Here is a 26,337-nt window from a genome sequence, read left to right on the forward strand (position 1 = left end):
TGCAGAGAGGTAAAAAGAAGTTCTCTTCATGTGAAGTGTTTATTCTGCATCACGTTGAACAAGACACTATTGCTACTGGCTGTATTTGCTCAGCATGTTGTTATATACTGAGACACTAGAGGGCTCTTGAAAGCTAACTGGATTATTGTGAAAGGAACTGCTTTCGAAGATCAGAAAAACCGAGGAAAAAATATATTTATCTAATATCATACTCTAGCTTAACAGAAATCAATCATGGTACTCAAGCAGTAGAAAAAGGTTTAAACTTTATTTTAAACACATGTGATGAGATGAGAAGAGTCTGTCAGGTCCATTACTTTGTATTCGCATTGAGTGACTGAGCTCAGGTTTGCAAGAAACATTGCTCTAATGCAAGTTGTAGTAAAAGGCAACAAGAGAACTGTGTGTCCAAATTAATTATTACTCACAATGCTACCTGAAGCTAGCAAGTAAGGGCCACAAGTGCACTAACGCTGCTCTGAGATTATAGCTTTGCTGTTGGAGTTTTTATAACAAATGCATAGAGTAGGGCCAAAGATACCGCAAAAAATTTAAAGTCTCACAATGGAAGCTATAGTCAAGTTTAGAGTTTTTGTATAGATAAAGACCTTTGTGTACATGTACATTAGAAATGGGATGGTATAGCATAAAAACAGTATTGTGTTGTCACAAAACTTTTTTTAGCCTTGAATGTTTTTTAAACTCTTCTGTCATACAGATCCACCTTTTTTAAGAGCAGAATAAAAAAAAAAACAAATAAAATATACCCAGTGTATAATTCAGTTTAAATGAATTTGGTTATATTTAGTGATGGGCAAAATAATTCAGCAGGCATGGATTTGCAATAAATGGAATGAGCAATAAAATCTGCAGCGGGAAAATTCGCCCATGCAACGAAAAATTGTTGCCCTCGTTTTGTGAATTTTTTTAAATTCCTTAGGCATAGAGGCGGGGCAGACAGTTACTTTCACTTTCAATTCAGGACTTCTTAGATGTTGCTGCACCCCTCACATTCCCCCTCCCTCCTCACCATGTAATTGTGTAACCAGTGCATGGACAGGTATCAGCCCCCCCCCCATACTGGCACAGAAACAAGATTTTGGCAGGATGCAATGCCTGCTTTGATAACAGTGTCCACAAAATGGTGCCTGCCTGCTTGCTGCAATTGTAAATTCCAAGGCTGAAGAAAATAAGATTAAAATAATTTATATAGTGTAAGTAAAGTTTACTTAGCTTGACAAAACACAAAAGAAAACAATTTAGAATTATTTCTTAAGGTGACAGGTCCCCTTTAAGTCACTCTGGGGATTTTGTGCCCCCTAATTGGACCACACTGAAAAAAAAAAAAAAAGCTGCTGTTGTTGTTTGCCCCAAAAAACTGTGCAATAAAGGCATTTTAATCTACAAAGACAAGAGGTGCTGTTCCTGTTCTTCTGTACCACACTGAACATTTAGGAACTATTGGAGTGGCTAATTACTACTTACTACACTTCTGCTAGGAATGCTTGTGGATAGTGATGAGTGAATCTATCCTGTTTTACTTCACCAATAATTTGTGAAACTTCTGAAAAATGTGCTTTTTTTGACAACCTTTTTTTTTACGCATGGTTTTCTGCATCAAATTTTTGCTGCCATTTTGTGAAAAAATCCACCAATGGCGAATCAGAAATTCGCTGCAAATCCATGCCTGGCGATAAATTTTGCTTATCACTACTTGTGGATCATTCAACAGGAGTAAAGAGATAAGAAAGCTCATTTATGAATGCAAGTGCAAAGCAGTGAAATGGACACAAAACTGAACCAAACTGACAATATTCACAGAGGAACTTGTTCTCATACAAGCAACTTGCAACTTGCCGTGAACACCATTAAAGCTGATCAGCCTGCTGTGATAAATTGCATAGTTGCTTGAATGGACATTAGAAAACTCTGGAATAACTACCAGTGTCGATCAACTATGAAATGATTATTTGCTCTTATAGCAATAAGAAAGCACTGCCTTTTCTCTGACCGACATGCATCTTACAGATGATTTCACCAGTGGGTTCTGCTGTCCAATAACTGTCATTAAAACTTTTATGTTATGGCATTATTTTTATTGTATAACCTATTCAAGTAAATGTGAAAAAGCAGGTGGCGAATACATTCTGGTGGTAAAAAACAGCAAGGATGGTCCCCATATTTTCACATAGCTTTTCAAGTGGCTGCTGAAAAATGTAACTGAAAATCAAAACACAGCTTGATAAAAAACATGGCGATGACTGGTGGTGAGATGACTGTAAGGTCTATTCTCCTGAATAAAGATATGTTTAAATACAGCTTACTGTGGTAATGGCATCTCTCTGTATTTTGTCCTTTACTCAGCTTTCCATATTATTCAATTACACAGTATATAAGAACATACTATATGCTAAAGAGATTTGCAAACATTATTTGATTATTGAGTGAAAATCCAGTGAAAATATGATTCATCGAGGGTATGCTATTTGTCCAGCTTTTTTTTTAAACAAAGAGTTGGTAGCAAAATCTCTCGAAGGACAGAATTTAATCACTGAAAGTGAAATATAATTATTCTTTCACCTAATTAAGGTCTCTGCTTTGTAATAATTTAATGCTAACAGCCGCCAAATAATTGTTTTGTACAATGGTGTTTTGCTGTTTGGAGCATTATGTCAACTAAACCTTATAGTTATAAGTTTATTCCCTTGCGGATACTGGTCCCTCTAATTACATTCATTACATTTGACAAACTAAAATGAAAAATGTGTTGGCTCTGTAATTTAAACATGGACCAAAATAACATTTTCTTTGCTGGTAAAAACAAAACAAACCATAATGGTAGCATGAATGGTATTAAACAATGACAGTGTCTCATTGATTCACATGGTTCCATCTCACTTATAAAAGTATTTTGACCTAGTTTCTTTAGACAAACACGGGCTTTGTGGCCATCACAAATGAACCATTGAAAAATTCAACTCTCTAATGTCAAGTGCTGTAAGCTCTGCATAAATGAAACTTTTCAGTTCATTCACAATAGAGATTTAGCGTACTGACAAGGATACATGACTAGGGTATTTTTCATTCTAATAGTATGAACAATTTAGTACAGTTTTCAATCACAGGATATTTGGATGCCCAGTCTTTATGTAAAGACATTAAAAAACAAACAAACAAAACCCCCAAATTAACCATTCAGAAAAGAATGGAATTCCATCATTATTCTACTTCCAGTATTTAAGAGCAGTTAACTATATTTTGTATTTGGTGTTAAGCAGTTAAGATGAGGAATTAATTTAAGTTATATTAAATTAACTGCATCATTTTCCAAGTCAAGAAACCAAAAGCCACCAATCAAATAAGTGGATTTGAACAGTATACCAGTAAATGTACCTGCAAATTGGTTGTCTTGGGTTACGAGAACTGGGGTGGATTTTGCAGATAATAGCACTTTTCACCATTAAGTTTACTGCTTCTTACAATGGGTCTCTCAACAAAGTCACTAGTTACAATCCTGGTGTTACTTTCTTGATTTCAATGGTAAATCCCTTATTTGAATATTAGTTTGGAAAAAGTTACTAAAGCAGTTTTTCAGTCTCAGAACACAATATCTTACAAATGTGCCTATTTAATGGCTGCATTATGTTCTATGTTCAACTTTGTGTAAAATGGTAAAAAAGTACTAGCTTATTGGTTGGCTCTTTTAATTTTAGAAGATATATCATTTGCAGAATATAAAGGAACATTGTGAATTTAAAACTGCAGTCTGTATAAAGTGTGGGTTCTTTAATTATGAAAACATAATGGATGTCAGAATTAAGGCTGAAATAACATGCCATCACACAGTGAAGAGCAAGTAAAAAGCAGAATGCTTGATTCAGGTACCCATTATGAAAATGGCTTTCATTGATGGTGTGCTCTCTTTTGGAACTTGGAACCATCACAACCATCATATACATACTGAATGTTTCTTTAGTGTTCTTATTTACAGTGATGAACTCAATAGCATTTGCAAGTCACACAGTATTCAGTATAATATACTAACCATAATAGTTCTGCATTCCACAATGACTAGGTTTTTCACATATTAGAACAAGAGCAAAACCTATGTCTAACCCAATGAAGTCTATCTATTGTGCAGCAGACCATGACTACGGTAGAACATAAAACGAAATGACTCAGCTAGACACTTACTGAATGGAGCTTTCAATTCGGGATATCGTCAAAAAGGCAGCTAGGTTCGCAGTGTAGGAAGAGATGACAATTAAGGCAAATAACCACCATGCTCCCATCATCATTCGAGTTGCTAGAGTAGTGTAAGGGACCTCTCCCCCTGTTAATAAAAATATTAACAATGGGTTATGCAACAGACACAAGTTAATTTTCAATTGTGGTAAAGTATAAGTTGTTCTAAGTCTTCAGGCATTAAAGGTCACTACAGTAATATACCACCGCTCTGTATCCATTTCAGTTGGATTTTCTAGAGGCATATTTATCAAATAGTGAACTCTCAACCACAGATAAATACTCCTCTAAAAATCCCACTGGAATGACATCAGTATTGGCATCCATTCACTTGCTTATGCTGTTCAAATTCAGAGAAAAAGCCTACTAGCAACTTTTTAGATAACTTGCTAAATTACCATATCAGGTATATATTATTAAATTCATAGAATTTCTTTTGCAATGAAATGTTAATAACATATAACATGCAGTAAGGATACAAAATTCAGTAGTTATATAACTAGAAGTCTACCATTAGATTAAAATAAAGATTTTTGATGAGAGAAACAGGACAGATTCGCTCATCGCTAGTATGTAATAATGGGGTTCAATGGGATAACTGAAAGCAAAGGGTCAACTGAAGAGTTCCCTTGTCATGAAATCTTTCACATAAAAAATAGGACAGTTGTTACAAAGAAATAGTTTAGTTGTTAGTCTTTTATCAGCAAATACAAACAACAATGTTTTTAGAGGTGTAAAGGCACATTATACCGGATTGCAGAAAACTGCCAGCCACAAAGCATTTCTGATAACAGATGCCATTCTGCTCTCTTCAGTCAGTATATTTGCAATGCAACAAATGTTTTGAATAAAAAATATATAATAGAAATGCTAATAACTGTGTTCAGTAAACACTGAAGCATGATTAGATTCCAATTTTCTGCATCACTAGTAGAGATTATTTGCAAGGGGCTTATTTATCAAACGTTGGTATTTTTCTACTGAGTAGTTAATTTTAAGATTTACAAGGCTCTTTTCTGAGCTGTAATGATTCATTTTTGTGTGAAAAAGAGCTTTCAAAATTTATTTGAACACAATGCTCCATAATTTTTGTGATCTTAATAATTTTTTGGGGTGTTCAATGTATACTCAAAAACACAGGGTTACTGAAATAAATTCTTTGTACAAAGTGGATCCAAGGACTGGTCCGATTGCAATCTTGGATACAGGAAAGATTTTTTCTCCTTCTGAGGAAATGGGAGGGCCTACAAATGGAGTTTTTTTCACCTTTTAACCTCAGCTAGCAGAACCTCACAAATCGCCTCTACATAAACAGAACAAAAAAAAATATATTTAAAGCTCAAGAAATCCAATATTTTTGGGGAATACTTCATGCAAAATTTATAGTAGGTCTGATTTTGCCCACCCCCAACTAGTGGGTCTTGGGCAGATGCCCCTTTTTTTCATGTTTTAAAATGGCCCTGACAGTGACTGAAGAAAATATTTATATATAAAGCACTACAGATTATACAAAATAAGGGATTAAAATTCTTTTGGGGAGGGTCTTTCTTCTGTCTCTTCTTCACCTTTCCTCAGGATTTAATTTAATTTTGTAAATTTCTTGCTCTCCACATCACAATAACCTTATTCCCCCTCCTTTTCTGTCTTTTTGTTTACTCTATACTTTTCTATATGTTCTTCTCTCCATTTGGCCCCAAATCCATTTCTCCTCTTAAACCCTTTGCTTTCTTCACATTATTTTCCCTTCCCATTCTGCTCTCCTCCTTCTCCTCCTTCTAATTCCTTTTCTTTATTCCTTTTTTTAAACTTTATTTTACTAACTTCCCATACATTCAGTTTAACGTAACGGGGCAGATTTACTAAAACTCTAACACTTCTTTTTTTACTTCCATGAATGTCTTCCATTTCCTAAAAAGTCTGAATTGAAAAAGTCTGAACTTGGAAAAGTTGCGAAACTCTGAAAACTTGAACTTGAACACAAAAAAACAGCATCAAATATTTGAAACCTCTAAAGTTTCGAAGCAAATGAAGGATCCTCCAGGGAAGGGAAGGGCCATTGCTACATGATCTAGGCAAGTTCGGATTTGTTGCCGTTTTTATGTATAGTAAATCTTCAAAAATGTGCTTTTTTTCCTGTGACTTATAGCGCTAAAAAATCCAAATAAGAAAAAAATCTGAGCATTAGTAAATGGCTCCCAATATGTCACATGTTACCATTAACAGCATGCTAATTGTGATGTTTTCCTATTTTCTCTTCTCTGCCCTTTTTATATCAGTTTCTCCATTTTCATTTTGGGATTTTACTTCAGCTTCTATTCCACTTTCTCTCTCTCCTTCTTTGTTCAGCTGCCCTCTGTGTTCATTATTGGTGCTGCTCAGCATAATTATATGGTGCCGAGTAGTATATAGCTCAGAGATACTTATTATTCTATAGCACTATGCACTCATTAGCAATGTATTGATAAACAGCTTAGTTTTATAGTACTGCACTTTTTTTGTACTTGAAAAACAAGCCCGGGGTTATATGTTACTCTGCAAAATAAAACTAAAAGCATATTATTTATTCACAAAACACGTATATATAAAATGAAAGCTTATAGATTTACTGTTTAAATTTGCTTTCCACAAGAATGTATTGTTCTATATACCTCTAATAGCAGAAGCCATTAATTTATTTGGCATGATAGGGTATACAAGGTGAGCAACGACAAATACAATTGTACTTTAGTAACCAAACAGCTTCATTCCTAATTTATAAGGAGAATAGGAGGTACCCTGTGGTGGCAGCAAATTAGGTAAATGAATAGCCTGGGAATGCTAGAATGATGCACTTAAGGATGCCGGCAAGCAGATTTACATTTTTAGAGCTTTGTTTTTCTTCTCTTAAAGGAGAACTAAATGCTATCTTTTAATGCTTGTCATAAAGGCATATTTTTTACCACATTTTCTAACTGCTTGCCAAAGGAAGAATCACTTTTCATCTGAATGTTGCATCTGATGCTGGAACCATGCTGATAAAAGACATGTTTCACAATATTGTATGCATTGTGTTCTGCCATTGCATATGTCGTTATAGTGTGTGCACAAATTTGGCACCAAACACTGGGGTTTTGAGTCAATGGGTGCTCATAAATGTTATCTAAATTATGGCTGTCCTACCACTGTGCAACATAAACCAAACACAAGTATCAACTATAAAAGAGGCACCATTGACTGGCACTAAGGGCATGTGTACGAATGTGAGCAGTCCCCCCCTAACAAACCATGATGACACAAATTCTGGCCATTCTCACGCAAGAATGACTCACACACAAAATGCACAAACTTTTATGATGTCCCCTTCCTTATAAGGAATAGGCCATTTCCCCTTTTGTTGGCGTTCATCTATGCTCTTCCTAATAAAACATAGTATTGGACACCTTGCAATTTTAGCCAATTTCATCTCTACATACAACCCTATTTTACAGGCATTTGCACACAGTATCCTCTAAACTCTGTTAACTAGGGAACTAATAGCATTACTGAATTACATTTTGTACCACAAGCCAAAATTTAGTGGCCTTTATATGTTGCTAGTGTTAATAAGGATACTGCCTACACTACATGATAAGGGTAAGCCTGCACTACATGGGATAGCCGACCTCCATTTGTTTGGATCAGCACGCCAATTCAGCCATCATCACTGTATTTATTAAGACAGTTAGGGACTTTTTTGAACTCACTCCTAATAATGAATGCTCTATTAACCAACAGCAAATAGCTTCTCTATGTAATTGTCATTATTAATTGTTAGGTTATGAGATGCTCTCCAAGTCTGTTTCTGGGGTGCTTCACTATATCTTTGGTAATTCAAAATGCATTTTGAACTTTACAGGAATCTTCTTACTTACTAAGAATTTTCCTAGAATTTCCAATACAGTATCAGCATATATCACCTAAATAATACTACATTAACTATAGTTAAGTAAATGTGAATGTCACATGGCACCTGATAAATTATTATTATTCATGTCATAATTAATTGCAAAACAAGTTTCTGCTCAGCCACTTCCTTAGATACATTGTTACTGCTTCACTCTTGCTGCTACATCAGTATCATACTCCATTAATTATGTTTAAGCAAGGGATAAACATTAACTAGCTATAAATTAAAGGGTATATAAACCTTCCATTTACACTTCCATTAATACTCCATAGCATTCCAAAGTAGACACCCTGAAACACATTAACCAGTGTTAATGTACAAGATACAAATACTTCTATGCAATATTTGCTGATGGGTCTAAAAGGTGGATATCTGTTTAAAAATGTTTAAAGCTTCCAGCAATAAAAACATGAACAAAAAGGGAACGCTCATTGTTAGACAGTCTTGTATTATTTGAGACCAATGCCTCTTTATGAAGACAGCTCTTTTCAGTGCTGAAACTAATTGTAAAATCAGAAATGTTATGTATTATTTAATATATCATGCCTTTAGTTGTGAACCTCCTAATCTCCTAAAAATATATACATATACTTGATGACAATCTAGATGTTTTTATAAAAAGTAATAGGTATTTTAGTTTTAACTGACCTTTAAAGAAAACAATGAATGGCTTTTTATTTGGCAAAATGTAGATCCTAAGTTACAGTACTTTGATTAGTGCTGCCCAGGCAGTCTGAGCTCTACAAAGACTAGTGTTATTTTTAACACATATAAATAAGAGCCTTTTTGAGTACTGAAAATCCTGGTGATTTAACACCGTTGAAAAAATTGCAATTATCCAGCCAGTGTGTCACCTCCAATTATACTCCTTCTATCCACATTTATCTGCACCAGTAAACAGTAAAGCTTTAGCAAATAAAGTTGGTGTTTTGTTAAACTGAATGTGAAATATTAAATGACAATACTAATGAAAGTATTTCAATACTGCACTGATATTCGGTTTCCTAATGGGACTTTATGATTAAATCTCTACTCTGTACACTACTATCTCCCAACAGTTGTCCTATTTCATTCCAGATTGTTGTTTTTCACTCAGCCTAAACTGTCATTTTTCAGATTACAGCACAAAACCAATCTATTTTCATATCTGCTAAATGACGAAGAAAAATAGAGAAGGTGAGAAAATTAAATTAATATTGGTTTTTCAGTTAAACTACTAGAAGGCAAGAGCAATGAACATTTAACAATTAAAAAAAATCAATCTGATAAAGATGAAACTTTGCATTACTTGCAAAAATCTGTTTAGAGCCTAGAGGCACTTGGGGAAAGAAAAATGAATTCTGAGAACAAAGACAGCTATTGTGCTTTACTCTATGTTCCATCAGATACCGTGTAACCTTGTGTTATGAGATTCTTTTTAAAGTTAGATTAGGTATTTAAAGTAATAGTAAGGAAATACTTGCCTTCTTTTCAAGAGCTCAAGTACAATCCTGTTTAGTTTGTATTAAACTATTTTCCTGTAGCTTTGACAATCAAAATCTAAAATATGTTGGTTTGAAGAAAAAGCCATTTAGAGTCTGAAAGTGATTCTACTCAGTCTGCCTAATGACGGGATTACTTAAAGCAACAGTAACACCAAAAAAAGAAAGTGTATAAAAGTAATTACAATATAATGTACTGTTGCCCTGCTCTGGTGCATCTGGTGTTTGCACCTCTGAAACCCTACCATAGTTTATATAAGCAAAACTGCTGTATAGCCATGGGGGCAGCCATTCAAAGGAGAAAAGGCACAGGTTACTTATCAGATAACAGATAACACCACATTATAGTCTACAGAGTATCTATTATCTGCTATGTAACCTGTGCCTTTTCTTATTTTTTCCAGCTTCAAAGGCTGCCCCAGTGGCTACACAGCAGCTTATTTATATAAACCATATTGGGGTTTCTGTAGCAAACACGCTAGTTTTACGATTGCAGGGCAATGGTACATTATATTTGAATTACTTTAAAACACTGTCATTTTCCTAAGTTAGCCACACATAAAGATTGTTTGCTACCAAACCTCACAGTTGTCAGTCAGTCTGCACGACTTTTTTAAGCGCCCACGCGAAAAATTCGGAATGGCTCTGCTGCTGTTTTAAATGGTTCGGTATGAAAATTCCGTGACTTTCGGATCGCCAATATGATATTATCGTGACTAATACGATTTTTTCGTAAGCATTTTCGTGATATTTGCGATCTTCAGAATTTTTCGTTTCCAATCCGAATTTTTCCCATTTGGGGTTCGAACTCGTGTTTTGATAAATCTGCCCCTAAGTGGTTGCTGCAGACTCACTCAGTGGTTCTATAAGAATGAAGCTTTACATATGCTATGACCCAAAAGGGAACTAGTTGGCCATTTCAAAATCAACCAGCTGATATTTGACATTGAAAACTAAAAGAATGTTTTGCATGTATTATTTGATATAACTATATTTACCTTGTTGTACAAATGATCCATACACAAACCACATGGAATTGTATAGGGTTGTTGAAGTCATGGATCCCATCTGTAGACGGGGAGGATTAAGCCAATTCAATAAGTAGACAAGTAGCCCCACCAGAAGGACTGTTCCAGCAATACAGGCCCACAGCGATAGGTCAAATGGTGCGAGACAAGCAAACATATCCACGGTTTTCTCAGCTTTTCTCAGAAGTACTCCAACTGAATAATCCATATAACGTGTTGTAAAGTCAACTACATTTTCTCGGTCTGGTGTAATTGTCAGAGCGGAAATCCCCATATCAGCTCGCTTGAGAAAAAAAAAGTTTATAATTATATATACTTAATATGTAAAGGTCTGAATACATAGTTTATTTAAACTAAGAATGTCTAGAGAAGGCATTCATAGAAGAGCAATCAAATAAAGAAACATTTTTTAAACAAATCCATAGTTAAACCCATAATTGCTGCACTGATATTGAGTGTGTTCTGTACAATATTCAGGAGTAAAAAATATTTAAGTAAGCAACTGCAACAAGAATTCTACATAACACCAAATATTAAATGTGTTTTGAGCTATGTTGACTATATAACAGCATGAGCTCTTACTGCTAATACGTGCTAATCTATCACTTCACTTTCAGATATTGTGCTTTTACTAACTAAACTTTTCAGACTGGAAAACAAGTCAAATAAAACAAATATTTTGCAGTTTATAAAAGGGACACTTGTTTTTCATTGGTAGAAGTTTAAAGTAGGTGGAGGGGCTTTAATGTTATGAAAACCTGTCAACAAAAATGTCACATGATTCAGTTTTAGAGAACTATGGAAGTACCAAAAGGTTGATTATCATAATACAGTTAAACTCTAATCAGAATGTTTATAAATAGCCAGTTTTTAAAATCCCCTTCCTTTGCTGTCCATGCATTTTTGTTTAAGAACTCATAAGATTGTTACCACTCTCCTTCCAACTACTTATTTTTATTCTGACTTATTCATCATTTTGACAAAAATGCTAGTGCAGCAATACTTTGCAGGACGCAATGCCTCTGTATAAATGCACTTCAGACATGAAGAAGTGAAGACTGTGGTTCTTTATAGGATCATCATATCAGAAGTTTAAAATACTCTCATTACTCTTAAACCTTTCAATAATAAACAAAAAAGAACAAGAGAATATTTAGCATCCCACAAATTTGGTATTCTGAATTAATTTCATTACAGACTTTCCATACACAGAAAAGTAATTAAATGTTTACTAAAAATATTTAAAAAGTTAAAACACAATTGGATAATTCTAACACCAACATGTATTTATGGTAGGTTTATTATATGTAGTTCAGCAAAAGCTGTAAACTAGCAGGTTTCAGATGCTTTTACCACATATAGTTTTTGGAAAATGTTCTTGTATAGGTAAGATCTAACATTTATAATTATATAATTACTGTATACCGATTGCCCCTAGAGCACACAGTGGAATTCTGGGAAGTATAGGTGACTTCTATTACACCCACAACTACAAGCATCCCTTACCTGCCTTTACTACTATAATGTATATATATATATTTTTTTAATTTTTTTTCTCTCTCTTGTTTATACTCACAAACTGTTTTTCCTAGAAATGATGATGCATTTAATACTACTGCACAGAGTTACATAACACATATATGTGTATGTATATACAAGTCATGCTCAGCCAGTGCTTGTCTACAGCTCATAAAACCCTGCACCCTAGAAATGCATGATACTATGCCACATGCTACAGCTTTTTACCCCTTCCAATATGTATCTAAAAGATGTCACTAATATTCAGTGTATAACAAAAAGGTAATAGGTCTTTTTATGACATGGCTTTATTATTATCCAGGAAAACCAGTGGGATTTGTATGGCTATTAATCTTCCATAATGCTTCTGATGGCTCAGTGGGTAACAGATATTTAATGTCCTAAGAATGATTCTATGCTTTCGGTAAGCCATTTATTTGAATGCAAATCTGTCTTGTTCTTTCCCCTGCTGTGATTATAAATAGCCAAATAGTAGGCTCACAAAGTCTATTCAAAAGGAGCATAATCATCTATCTAAAGTGATGGACCTCTCTAATAAAAGACAATGAGACTTCATTTCTCTAACTTACAAAACATGTTGGGAAAGTAACCTTATGCTTTCAAGAAGCATACAATAATACCTTTAACGTAGTTGTAAAGTCAAAAACTAAGGGGCAGATTTACTAAGACACTGAATTTTTCGTCGCTTGTGCAACTTTTTCAATGCCCGCATGACTTTTTTTCTGCTGTTTACAATTGTTTGGTACGAAAATTTCCTGACTTTCAGATCGCCAATATGATATTATTGTGACTAATACGATTTTTTTCGTGATATTTGCAATTTTGTATCCAATCCAAATTTATCCCATTCGGGATTCGGACTCGTGATTTCATGAATCTGCCCCTAAGTGTCCACTCCCAGGTTCTGCATTAAAAAAAGAAATGTATGGGTATGGGATCTGTTATCTTGAAACCCATTATCCAGAAAGGCCATTTCCATTTTAGTCAAATAATTCACATTTTTAAAAATGATTTCCATTTTATCTGTAATAATAAAAAACCTTGTACTTCATCCTGATTAAGATGTAATTAATCCTTACTGGAGGCAAAAAAATCTTATTGTTTATTTATAATGTTCAAATGATTTTTTATAGACAAAGTATTGTGATCTAAATAATAGAAAGATCTCTTATCTGGAAAACCCCAGGTCACAAGCAATGCCAATATTCATTCATAATTTTTTAAAAAACACACCCTCATGACTGTAATTTTTCCCCTTTGCTCCTCTAGCTCTGATTGCACAAATCCTTAGGCAGCACTGGGTAAACTGCAGTGAAAATCAGCACTGTTCCAAGTTATGAACATTAGGGCAGCAGCTCACAAGGTTGTTTCTGGCCAAGGTTTTCTCAAGCGAGAATCAAAGACATGAAACAAACCTGCAAACCCAGCATCACTAATTATTTCACAATAGTCTAGCATAGGGTTTAAGGGTTTGTGTGCTCAGCAATTACTGCTAGTGTGCTGGGTTTACTTGGATGAGTTGAACTTGATGGACTCTGGTCTTTTTTCAACCCTATGTAACTATGAAGGGGGAATTGCAGGTGAGAGATTTTGCTTTTAAACAAACAGTACAGAATTTTTAATGAAATAAAAATTGCAAATAGGTTTCTTTTTTAAGAGGTTCAGTAGATATTGGTCTCAATGTGTTATTAAAGTAATTAATAATATAATTATAATAAAGTTACTTACATCTAAAGACAGCATAAAACACTGAAAGATAATTTCATTTGTTTGTTTGTTTGTTTTTGCAAAGGTACTATGTAAAAGACAGATTCAAATAAGATTTATTTGTTTACTTCACACCCCCTAAAAGCACTGTAAATTTCCTTGATTGCTCCTTTTTTGCACTTGTGCATATAGCCTTTCTGCATAATCATTATATAAATATTACCACATACTAATAACGCATTACCAGTTGATTAGAGACATTTGCTTATTTACAATAATCATCTCTATTTCCAGTATGATGAATAATTCATTTTGTATACTCAGCACACATGATGAAATGGCACCAGTGTTTAGACAAAATTTCTTGTCATTTTAGAGATACAGAAGTAACATAGCTGAACCTCAACAAATAGGACAAGTATACTTTATTATAAAACAGAGAAATCAAATAAATATTATGTATAAAACTCTATAATGTCTATGCCATATAGTTATATTGTGTATTTTGCTATATTTACTTGTAGGTTTGTAGAGCTACCCCCAGATAGAAACTTGTAATGCAATCAATAACTTAACACCAGATGGATCTTTATTTAAATTCTGCCTGGCCTCGATACCAGGGTGATTTGTGCTGGGCTGAAGCTGCTTCAAACTTTGACAGCCATTGTTCTCCACCAATGGGCAGTGGCAGTAAAAAATATCATGCACCATTGCCCTTAGTCTAAAACAACTGGACATGAAAAACTTTACCACTCATTTTGGTGCATTGAAGGAGTGCTCAGAGTGGTGAAGTCCTAGAAGATACTTTTTATTGTGACCTGAATAAATTAAAACCATTATAGACAACATTATGGGAACCCCTATCATCTGGCCATAGCCATGTTAGAAAACACAAAATATCCTCAAACATAAACACAATCTGACTTCTGACTTGTCAAGCAATACAATCTACTTGAGGAACCCCAATTTCCCCCCAGGCATGGACCCATCATTCTATAAAAGATGGGTGGAATTGAACTTACACACTGTAAAGGACTTGCTAGAACCTCGGAATCACACAGTGCTCCCATTTCAAACCCTAAGGGACAAAGCCCCACAACTCAACCTTAAGCAATTTGAATATTTCCAATCGCGGCACTTCCTAACGCCCTACGCAAACTTTGCAAGAGCCAACCACACAACGGCATTTGAAACCATAGCGAGAAGGGGTCTCCCACAAAAAGGCCTAATCTCAGCACTCTACAATATCCTTACAATTATACCTGAAGGCTCTCAGGCTCGACACAAATACATGAACAAATGGGACTTGATACTTACCCAGCCGCTATCCGAAACAGATTGGACAAATATCTGGGACAACGCAAAAAAAATGTCAACTTGTGTCAGACAAAAAGAACACATATACAAAATCCTGATGTTCTGGTATCATTCCCCCGAAAAGCTAAATAAGCTCTTTCCGGACCACTCTCCAAACTGCTGGAGAGGCTGCGGATCTCAGGGCTCCCTACAACACATCTTTTGGGAATGCCCCACAATTCAACCCATCTGGACAGAAATAGCAAGCCTACTGAGCCGACTGTTTTCACGTGAGGTTCCCCTAGGCCCTTCTACATTGTTATTGGGGAAACCATTCCCCAAAATGCGTAAATGTGGCCAAGCATTAATCAACCAGATACTTACCGCTACCAGATTGGCCATTGCAGCCAAATGGAAATCACCTATTGCACCTTCTATGACTGAAATAATCATTTGAGTGAATTCCGACAGGAAATTTGAATATGGAATCGCCACCCTACACAACAACACCCCACAATACCTCAAAATCTGGGACATTTGGGAACTAAACGGCCTGACCACTTAGCTTAATCAAGCTCCACAGGGAACACCCACCCGCCTATATCCTCCCCAGTTGCAGACCTACTGCCCATATAGACAACCCAACGACTAATAACCCAACAGCCAATCCAGGCTTATACCATGCATCCATCAGTTATCTGTATCCTTAGCTATAACTTTTTTCTTTTCTACCCTTCCCTCTGAATCTACTTTATTGTTGGTTATCCTTTTGTAGGAAAAGGCAGACAAAACAATTAAGACTTATCACTGTAACAATAGCTTTACTAGTTCATTGTCTCATGATAACTAATGTGCCTTCATACCATACAACTTTGTATTTATCTGTCCTTGCTTTTGTTATTGAAAAATAAAAATATAAGTTACAAAAAAAAAGAAAACACAAAATATATGCAGTTGCAATGCAAACATGGCAGTGTTGTACACCACTCCCAAGTGGAACTGACATGAAACAAAATAATTTAAGTTTCTTGATATTGTTCCCTCTTGATATTGTGAGCAATATATATATATATATATATATATATATATATATATATATATATATATATTGATAAAAATCATGGTTGCATTGCAAATTGCATCAATTCTCTTACTGTCAAAAATTATTTGCACAAGAACAAAACCATCATTCTCCATGATCCTTCATGGAAACACACACACATTTTGGCCAAGCTACTGTGCATTTGATCCACAAAAAAACACTTGCTGAACCTACTCATGGATAGTAAATGATATAAAGCAGGTGAAAATAACATACACAATACATTAAACAATTTGTTCCCTGTGGTCAATTTAAAACTTTTTTTGTGGTGTGATTATATTGTTCACTTCAATAAATTTATTCAGCAATAATGTTATTTTTATTTTAGCAATTTAAAATTCTTTTTTTTTTTATTTCACTTGTGGTGCATTTTATGCAATACATTTCTTTTTTCGGTTCAAATAAGGTCTTTACTTTAACATTTTATAATGTTATATTCATCTGCCCAATTTTACTGTGTTCTGCTTTGTTCTCCTGTGATCAAGGCATATGCTTTTTTTCTAATTTATATTTCCCCTTTGATGAATTTACTTTAGAACTTCAAACTCACATATCATAATCTATGCTATTATGCATTTCTTTAGTGTTGAGAACATTATAAATTTTTCTGTGATTCTATTCCTTACAACACAAATGCTATAAAAATTACTGTTGTAAAAGTACAATTTGGTATATCAGAATAACAGAAAAAAATCACAATATTTGGGCATGCTTATGAGCTATTCTCTTTAGTAATTTTTTTTATATTTATAAGATTTCTTACCTAAAACCTGATAAAACATTACCTTGTACTTGATGGCAACTAAGTCGAATAAATCCACATTGGTGGCAAATTATATTGGATGTTTTTTTTAGCAGACTTCAAATTAGCAAAATATCAGTTATGCAGAAAACCTTGATTTTCCAAAAAATATATTCCAAAAAGTATTCCAAAAATATATTCTATATCATTACACATTCTCAAATTCCAGCATAATATAATTTATAGCATGTGGTAAAGATTATTTTCCAATTAATACTACTTAATGATTAGTACAGTAAAGTAAATAAAAGTTCACTTTAAAACAACATGTAACTCAATCCCATCCACCTAAAGGCTCATTTTCAAATTGCAGGGCAGGGAGCAAAGTGTAAAAAACAGCCACAAGCAGCCATGTTTTTGGTAGTGTACACACTGCCTTATTATTAACTCCTGTTGCCACAGTTCCCAAAATTGATTCTTTGACACTAAGGGGGACATTTATTAATGCACGAACGCTCGTTTGAACTCTCCGAGTGTATTTTGTGCGACAATTTTGTACCTTGCGCAACAATTTTGTACCTTGCAACAAAATTTGTGCGACAAAATTGTCGCCCCAAGTACGAAAGTTTCGGATTCATTCAAGCTTCGTTATCGGGACTTTCCTTGGGCCAGGTTGGAGCTGCAGAGTGCCATTGATTCCTATGGGAGGTTCTCCTGCTGTTTACAATAAGAGATGTAGCGAACTGTTCGCCGGAGAACTAATTCGCACGAAAATCGGGTGTTCGCAAGTTCGCAAGTTCGCGAACTTTTAGCGATGTTCGCAATTTTGGGTTCGCCTTAGCTGGAGCCAAATTTTGACCTCTCACCCCAGAGCCAGCAGATACATGGCAGCCAATCAGGCAGCTCTCCCTCCTGGACCACCCCCGGACCACTCCCTTCCATATATAAACCGAAGCCCAGCAGCCATTTTACATTCTGCCTGTGTGTGCTTGATGAGTTAGCATAGGGAGAGAGCTGTGCAGGGGTTTGAGGGACAGTTTAGGTAGCTTTGCTGACTAGTAATCTACTTTCTACTGCTCTGTATGTAGCTGCTGGGGACAGCTGTCCTTCTGATCTCATCTGCGGTAACCCAATAGTCCTTGTAAGGACTGCTTTTATTTTCTGATTACTGATTACAACAACGTATTTTTCAGAGAAATTTTTGCCCTTGATCCCCCTCCTGCATGCCACTGTCCAGGTCGTGGCACCCTTTAAACAACTTTAAAATCAGTTTTCTGGCCATAAATGGCTTTTCTAGGTTTCAAAGTTCGCCTTCTCATTGAAGTCTATGGGGTTCGCAAAGTTAGCAAAAGTTCGCACTTTTTGGCAGAAGTTCGCAAACGGGTTCGCAAACTTTTTTTGTGAGGTTCGCTACATCCCTATTTACAATCGTTCGGTACGAAAACTTCGGATCGCCAATATGATATTATTGTGACTAATATGATTTTTTTGTAAGCATTTTCGTGATATCTGCGATCTTCAGAAATTATTGTATCCAATCTGAATTTTTCCCATTTGGGATTCGAACTCGTGAACTCGAACTTGATGAATGTAGCCCTAAGGGTCTCATTTTCAGATGCCAGGGATGCAAGTTCAAATGAACTTAGGGATACAAAACTGCCTACAAGCCTCGAATACCCCTTTCCCAATAAATAAAGCACTGGTGAACGCAGACAGCACTGTATTCTTACAGGAAGCACAGAATCTTGCCCTTCTTTCTCTAGAGTGAAGACATGCCCACAGTTGCTGACAGTGGGGCAGGGTGTAATGTGGAAAAAAACATGGCAGCTTTCATCAGTTTTTTACTTTTTTACCTTCCATCAGTTAATGAGCTCTGATAAGACTGTACGTGCTACCACAACATGTTGTGGGCACAACTCACAAGTCCACAATGATACTGGAATTCTAGGAAAAAACTGAAAATAACCAGTTGGATTCAAAAACTGCAAATTTTCACATGCACTGCATTGGTAAATGGACATATTGACAAGTGACCGTAGGAACATGTGTAACAACTGGAATACAATAATACAGTACATCCATTTGTTTACATTTCCATTAGATATATATAAAAGGAAAATCAAGGTTTATTGGAAATATGTACTGTACACCCTGCAGGGATATATGATAGCAAAATTCATTGATTGGTTTTATGTTAATAAAGGTTACAAGACCATAGGTTTAGTGATTTATAGAGGTAAAAAAAAGTCTACAGTGATTCCTACTTAACATTCATTTTTATAGTGAAAATACTACAGTTATGCATTAATTGGTTGTGATTTTGCACAGTTATTTCTCTTTCTATGATTTTTAGTTTGGGGTAATTCTCACATAAGCAGATATTGCATCTGTTTTATGCATTTTTAGTGAATCTGGTGCTGGGAGTGGGGGGTTGGTTGTGCAGTTGAAGTAGATAGAACAGAGATTTGTAATCTTCCATTAAAAGTGGAGAAAGCGTAGGTGCTTTTATATCAAGGTCATTGAACTCATGAAATTACAGTAATTGGTTTTCAGCTGCTGAACATGTCCAAGGGTACTGATACTGGAACAAGTCTAATTATTTATCAGAGTCAAAGCAGATATCTAATTGCCATGTTGGCACCAGCAAGAAATGCATCACATTATAACATCACCACATTTAAACCACTTTTTTTTTATTTTGCCTTTTTCTGGAATAAAAAACAAACTGGGTGATTGTTAGGCTGTACATTATTACATGATGGACTTCTTTTTCTAACCTTAACTATGGCACGGATTTATTAAACATTGAATGGGAAATCTGTAGGTTTTTTTTCAGCCATTAGATCTTTGCTGGAATTCTGATCAAACTGATGAAATTCATTTAAAATTCATTTTTTCTTTTGGACACAATTGTAATTAAAATTCTTTACATCCAGTTTGTGTCATTTCCTGTGAGAGTGAAATTTGTCTAATTTTTTGTTGCCTCTGTCCTGCACAAATTGAGGCAAGGTGCAGTGGGAACCCCAGAGCTACCACCTGGTTCGGAGATGGCAGTAGCAAAAGGGTTCCCTTGAGTCAATAGGTGCAGCATCGCTCAGTTTGGAACAGGAGGAAAGCTGTGGCAGCGAATGCAAGTATATGTAAAAATTAATGGTTTATTTTACACAGGAGAATGCCTGTATTTAATGGTATCTTTAAGAACAGATTTGAACAAACTTTAACCAGCTTGATGCTTTTCAGTTTTATATAGTTACAGCTCATTACACCAACAACATCCTCCCCTCAGTAGGAAAGGGAGTACTTTGGAATAGAAGTAGTTATTTTGAGAATAAGTGATAAACTACACATGTGATTTTGTAGGATTGTGTTAGATCGACAGAAGCATCCTACAAGTTGGATGTAGTTGCATGTATCTGCATGGGTCAAAAAATAATGGTATAATAATGGACTGATAGAAAAATCTGATGTGTAAACTACATGGAAGATTTACCATCCGACACCACATTGAAAGGGAAGGCTGCATGCTGTGTCTGTATCCAACAAAATAAAATCTGATGGTGCCTGAAAGTCCTTCTTCTCATTGACATACATTAACTGTAGGATGTAGATGCAGTAAAAAAAACTCATCATCCTACTCTATCTGATCCCACGTAACATTACAGCAAGAGGGATCATATTTTGTAGCATCCCACAAAATTTTTCGATGCAATACAATTATACAATAGATTCATACATTTATATTTCCATTAGCTGAATATAAAGGAACAATCAGTGGTTTATAGAAAATATAGTCTACCTTGGGATAAGTGATATCACAAATCTTTGAGCAGTTCTGTACTAAAAGAAGTTACAAGAACATGTTAAGTGATTTTTAGAGGTAATAGATCTCAGTTATTTCTACTTTGATTTTTATAATGGTGAGCCATTATTTGATTGTGATTTTGCACGAGTATTTTTTTTTTCTATATGGTTTTTAATATATGGTACTGTAGTTCTTTTATAATACAAATAGCTTAACTTTTGTTTTTTGTGTCCTTTTTATTGGACTAGAGAATTTCGTAAATTATTTTGTAATCCTCCCTTGAAAGCTGAGAATGTCTTGGTCCTTTTTACATCAAGGTCATTGAACTCATGAAATTACAGCAATCGGTTTCTAGCTGCTGAAGGTGTCCAAGGGTATTGATTTAGGAACAAGTCTAATTACTTATCAGAGTCAAGTCAGACAACTAATTGTCATGTTGGCATGAGCAAGCAATGCATCACCCTAAAACACCTCCATGCTCACACATTTTGTTGGAATTTTGATCAGATTGCTCTAGTGAAATTGTTAGGCCAGTTTGATTAATTTGATCAAAGTTACTATTTGGGATTATCCATTGCCTACAGGGAATTGATATCTCTGATTACCCAATGTCTTGTCTTAGCTGTTGAATCCTATAGTAAGCTCTAAGGAATGTTTTTTCTAGTTTATTCAACCACCTTTGAGTTGCAACTTTTTGCTCTCCTTTCAAAGAGTGCCTCAGTGTGCCTCAGTAAAAGTAAATGGGATGATGCCCAATATTTTGTAATTGAGCTCTATAGTGCGAATTCCTTGACACATTTACAGTAAAATTAAAGCAAAGTCTTCATTTTAAATAGGGTATATATTTCATTTTGGTTTAAAAAGAAATGCCATGCTCCACATATAAATAAATGGAATCATCTTGTATACTTAGTGCTGTATCTGTCATTTAGAAAATGCTATGCAGCAACTCCCCAGACTGAGTGGGGCTGTGAAGTAATTGCATCTCCTATTTTGTGAACAAATTTTTTAATAGTTTTGTTTGTTTCCTTCTGTGCAACTTATATCGTGTACAATAGCTGAGCAAGTACTGAATTATCCATTATGCTAGTTTGTTAACACTAATCCAATGTGATGTAAAAATTGTATGCTATGCATATATACATTCTGTCTAAATGCCAATTTGTATGTTGGCATCACAGATTCTGTGGGCAGATATAAGTATAGAACACCTACGCATCTCAAACATTTTCAGGTTTGCTTTAATTATTCAGTCTGCTCTAAACCAGTAAATGTTAACTGCTAAATGGTTGCTATAGATTACTAGATCTGAACAAGGGTTATCATAGAGTGAATGGTGAATCCTGCAGATTTATTGCAAAATTCCTATCAGTTTTATTTTTACTGGAAATGTAGTCAAATTGATAAAATTAGCCCAAAAAATGTATAAGGATTGTTATTTATGCTGACCACCGCATTTGAATGATAAAATGGTTGCAGTAAAATGTTTATTCTAGGGATGCACCGAATCCTGGATTCAGTTCGGGATTCGGACCGAATCCAGCCTTTTTTTGATGAATTTGGTTTCGGCTTAAGGTTCTCTCCTCCATAGAGCTGTGCTGGTTACTGTATTTTAACTGGAAACAGGCATCCCTTGTGCTGTCCTAGGTGGGGAACATATTCAGTACAGTACTTTTTACTGCACTACACATATGCCCACCTTCATTTAGTGTAGGGATGGTACCTTTAATAATAAAGCAACATTACAGGAAAGTACCCTAAGCAATGATTTTGGGACAAGTAAAATACAGTGGGTTGAAGCTGTGGAGTAATGTAGCGCAGGCCAGTTTATATTTAAAGGGTAGTCAAGAAAGCCCTGAGCAAAAGGCCTGATAAAAAGGCACCCTTGATGATTCGAACTTTCCCTTTTCTTTAAATAGAAGTAAACCACAGCAAAGCATGCAATAGGAATTTTGTCTACTCCTGTACCAAATTATCATGAAAACACCTAGACAAAATATGCCACACATCGCCATCATTAAAAATGGCATTTTTTTATGGAATGGAGTAAAAATCTGGCATTCGAACAGCGGAACTCACCATTTATGTTACATAGCTTTTTATACTGTTTTTTTTTCAGCAAATTTCATTTTAAACAGCATAATAAATAGGCCCCTTAATTCGTCATAGATCTTAATCATACTTGACAAGCTACAAATAATTAAAAGCCAAATCATACAAAAATTAGTTTTTCCTGTCCACACAAATGTATAAGAACCACATTATTGCATTTTAAAGACTAGAAGCTATCATCAGATCTGCTTTTATAGGTTCATATCTCCAGGGTGATGCATGACCTTGCTAGAGACAAAAGATATAAAGGCTCTGTTTGCATTCCACCCATCACAATTTCTAGATCCAGCTTAAAGGTGAATAAAACTTCCTCTCGACACCACCAGTTACTGTCCAAAGAATCCAGTGGGTTGTGGAGTGGGGTTGACAGAAACTTAGCCAAAGAGTAGCTAGATCAAGATTATACCTGTCGTTTCCACTGTCAAATTCTGCACTTTTATGGGAGACACAAATATAGTGGCACTTTTGACAGAAATGGCTGGTGCGAACAGGGGATGGGGCCTGGGGTCGGGAGAGAGATATTTATTCTCTTTTAAAGGTCAATAAAAGTGTTGATCCCTGGAAGGAAAGGCTAATAAAGAGTTGATCCCTGTGCATGCTCAGTTTGTAAGACTATGAGGAAGCTTCTTGCTGATTCGCTCAGATCACACATTCTTAGCATTCTTGTGTGAGGGGGGAGCAGGAGAGGGGAGAGAGCTGCGTCTCTCTGGCACAGGAAAACAAAGAGACAACAAATCCTGTTTCTTTTGACAGAGAACTCAGTGCAGCGTTTCTGTGAGTGCTTATGGCTGTATTTACATAGACCTTTCTGATAAAACTTACTTAGTTTTTACCTTTCCTTCTCCTTTAAGCACCTAAAATCCTAAAACCTCAGGCTAGACCTCCTCTTTGCTGAAAAGGTTCCAGTCCAGGATAATATTGTGGTGAGCAGCACACTGCCATGTTGTTGCCTGTCCCAAGGATCGCTAGACTTTATGCAGCTTGTTTAGAAGTACTTTTTAGGGGGAGGGTCAGAGGTTATTGACTAAAATAACTAGGGCGAACCTAACCTAATTTGGCACATATAGCAATAAATCCTTTCCTTGTGCTTTAAAATTCTCTTATGCTTTATTAATAGAATAGTTGATAGTGAAAAAATTATTTATTGTATAATGTTCTTTTAGTAAAATACACTTATTGACTTTTTGTCGCAAGCTTTAGCTTTGGTCAGCAATTAGAGATTCAAATAAGAGAATTGTGTTTTATATTATTCCTTATACACAATGTCTGCCTGCCACCAATTACAGTGTTAATGCTGTAAGGAAGAAGTCCCTTTTTCCTTGCGAGTTATGAAATTAAACCATTTTACACATTGGTTAAAGGACTTAAAGGAGAAGGAAAGGTAAAAATCACTGGGGGGGGCAAATGTTAGGCGACCCCCAGTGAATTTAATTGCTTACCTTTTACCCCGCCCAGTGCTCCTGTTAGAAGAAAACAGCACCAGCCTGGGGTAAAAGGTAAGCGATTAAAGTCACTGGGGGGTGCCTATCGTTTTGGCACCCCCAGTGACTTAGCCTTTCCTTCTCCTTACTTAGATAATGATAACACATAACCTATATTATGTAGTCCCTTGGATCTTTTATTGGACAGTTCCCCTTTGGTGACTTTCTTGTGTAGAAATTCACAATTTTATATCTTTCATTAACTAAATCAAAGTAGATCTTGCAAGGAAAAAAAAACGTTGACAATATTGATTTATGTGTTTTCAAGGACAGTGTTAATCTAGAAAATGTGTTTTTATATGACCTTTCTATATTTTTATTCCGTTTGTCAACACCTTTTAATTCACAGTGTCTTTGCATGTGGTATCCAGTAGAACCTTCTATTTTTCTTTTTTCTTACATATAAATGGAACTGTGACCTTGAGCCTCCTGCCCCATTTTTAGTCGCCTCAGTTAATAAATATTAGATGTACCTTGAGGGGATGATGTATCTTGCCTTCTTTACTTTTCATTTTTGAATCATGCCAGAAGTGAAAAATAAATGTTGGTATTAATGCTACTGTCTGTTAACTTTTGATCGAAATCTATAGTTGTATTCAGTTTGAAGTATTTTTAAGAAAATAAAAAATGCATTACAAATGTACCACTAACATGATATGCAACTTCTATACATGTATAACTGGTTTTCAGCTATTCTCTTCAATGTTTAATTCCTTACCTTGAGCAGAAGTTCTCCAATTAACCCATTCCAAGAACCATCCGCCTGGGGACTTCCATATTTATGATCTGATGCAACATATATTTCATATTTGAAGCCCAAATAACTAGATAAGGCATCAAGGACATCAATGGAAAATCCTTGATATTTCTTTGGTTTTCCCAATACATTTTCTGAGACCATAACAAATGGTTCTTCCTGTGGAAAATGAATGATGAAAATTGAGTTTAACACATATACATACAATCTTATTTGTATTTGTTTTAACAGGCTTTGTATTAACGACTCTTTATAGAACAAGAAAATGGTTTAACAAAGGCATTCATAGTATTTCAAGTATTTTAGAGTTCATCTTTCATATTACTTTTACAGAACTGTTTTTAATTCCACAGATGCATTTTCTGGTTGACTGACAGGTTAACTGACATCTTAATTCTTCATTTTTACTCCTCCATTTGCCATCTATTATTTTAAATACCTCCTGTTCACTGATGTCTCCTCAAAAAAAACACAGGTAAGTGGTGAGAAAGGGGTTATATTTACAGATCTATTCTATATGAAGATTAAAGGGATTTAAACCTCCCTTCCTTAAACAGTTCCACAAGCAGTTTAATAGCTCTTTTGTAATGAGGTGCAACCCCAACCAAATATAAGTATACAAGTATTTTATACAAAGTTCACCAATCATTTTTTATTTTTGTACCCATCCAAATATAGGCATACCTAGTGGGTGGTAGAATGTTCCATATGTCAGGTGGTTTTGCCCTAATATAAAGGAAGTCCCTGTTGTTTTGCCAGCAATTGAAAGAGAGATCTGGAGTGAGTAGCCAGCCACTTACTGTTGTGTTCAGACTACAAAGATAGAAGTCTGCTGGGCTGCTAGTGATTGCTAATTCCTCCGTGTGAGTCTCCGTGTGTGTCCCCTGGTGAGGTAAGGTATTGCTCAAGTGCCTGCTATGTGGGAGCAGCTGCCTTTCCAAAGGGGAAGGTACTCTGGGGCAGGTAGCACTACCTGGGGGAACTTAAGAGCACTTGGGGAAGGGACTGAACTGAGAGAGGGATTTTGCCTATATGGATCAAAGTGTGGGACTGAGCACCTTAAGAGACTGTTCCAGGAGTGGATAGACTGCAAAGCTTCCCCAGGGCAGGATTATAATTT

At 35.5% G+C, this 26,337-nt stretch overlaps 1 protein-coding gene across 3 annotated transcripts in view; it reads right to left on the reverse strand.

The window, feature by feature from the left end:
* grid2 (glutamate receptor, ionotropic, delta 2) overlaps window positions 1-26,337 on the reverse strand; it is a 546,810-nt gene that overhangs the window by 78,481 nt on the left and 441,992 nt on the right. For all 3 annotated transcript variants that reach the window (XM_031903170.1, XM_031903172.1, XM_031903175.1), the window contains exons 10-12: window positions 25,179-25,376; window positions 10,650-10,962; window positions 4,195-4,333 (exon numbers count right to left, since the gene is read on the reverse strand). In XM_031903170.1, the coding sequence (XP_031759030.1) occupies window positions 4,195-4,333; window positions 10,650-10,962; window positions 25,179-25,376 (650 nt within the window). The remainder of the gene's footprint in view (window positions 1-4,194; window positions 4,334-10,649; window positions 10,963-25,178; window positions 25,377-26,337) is intronic.

The sequence above is a fragment of the Xenopus tropicalis genome, chromosome 1 (genome assembly GCF_000004195.4).
Source record: "Xenopus tropicalis strain Nigerian chromosome 1, UCB_Xtro_10.0, whole genome shotgun sequence".
Classification (NCBI taxonomy): Eukaryota; Metazoa; Chordata; class Amphibia; order Anura; family Pipidae; genus Xenopus; species Xenopus tropicalis.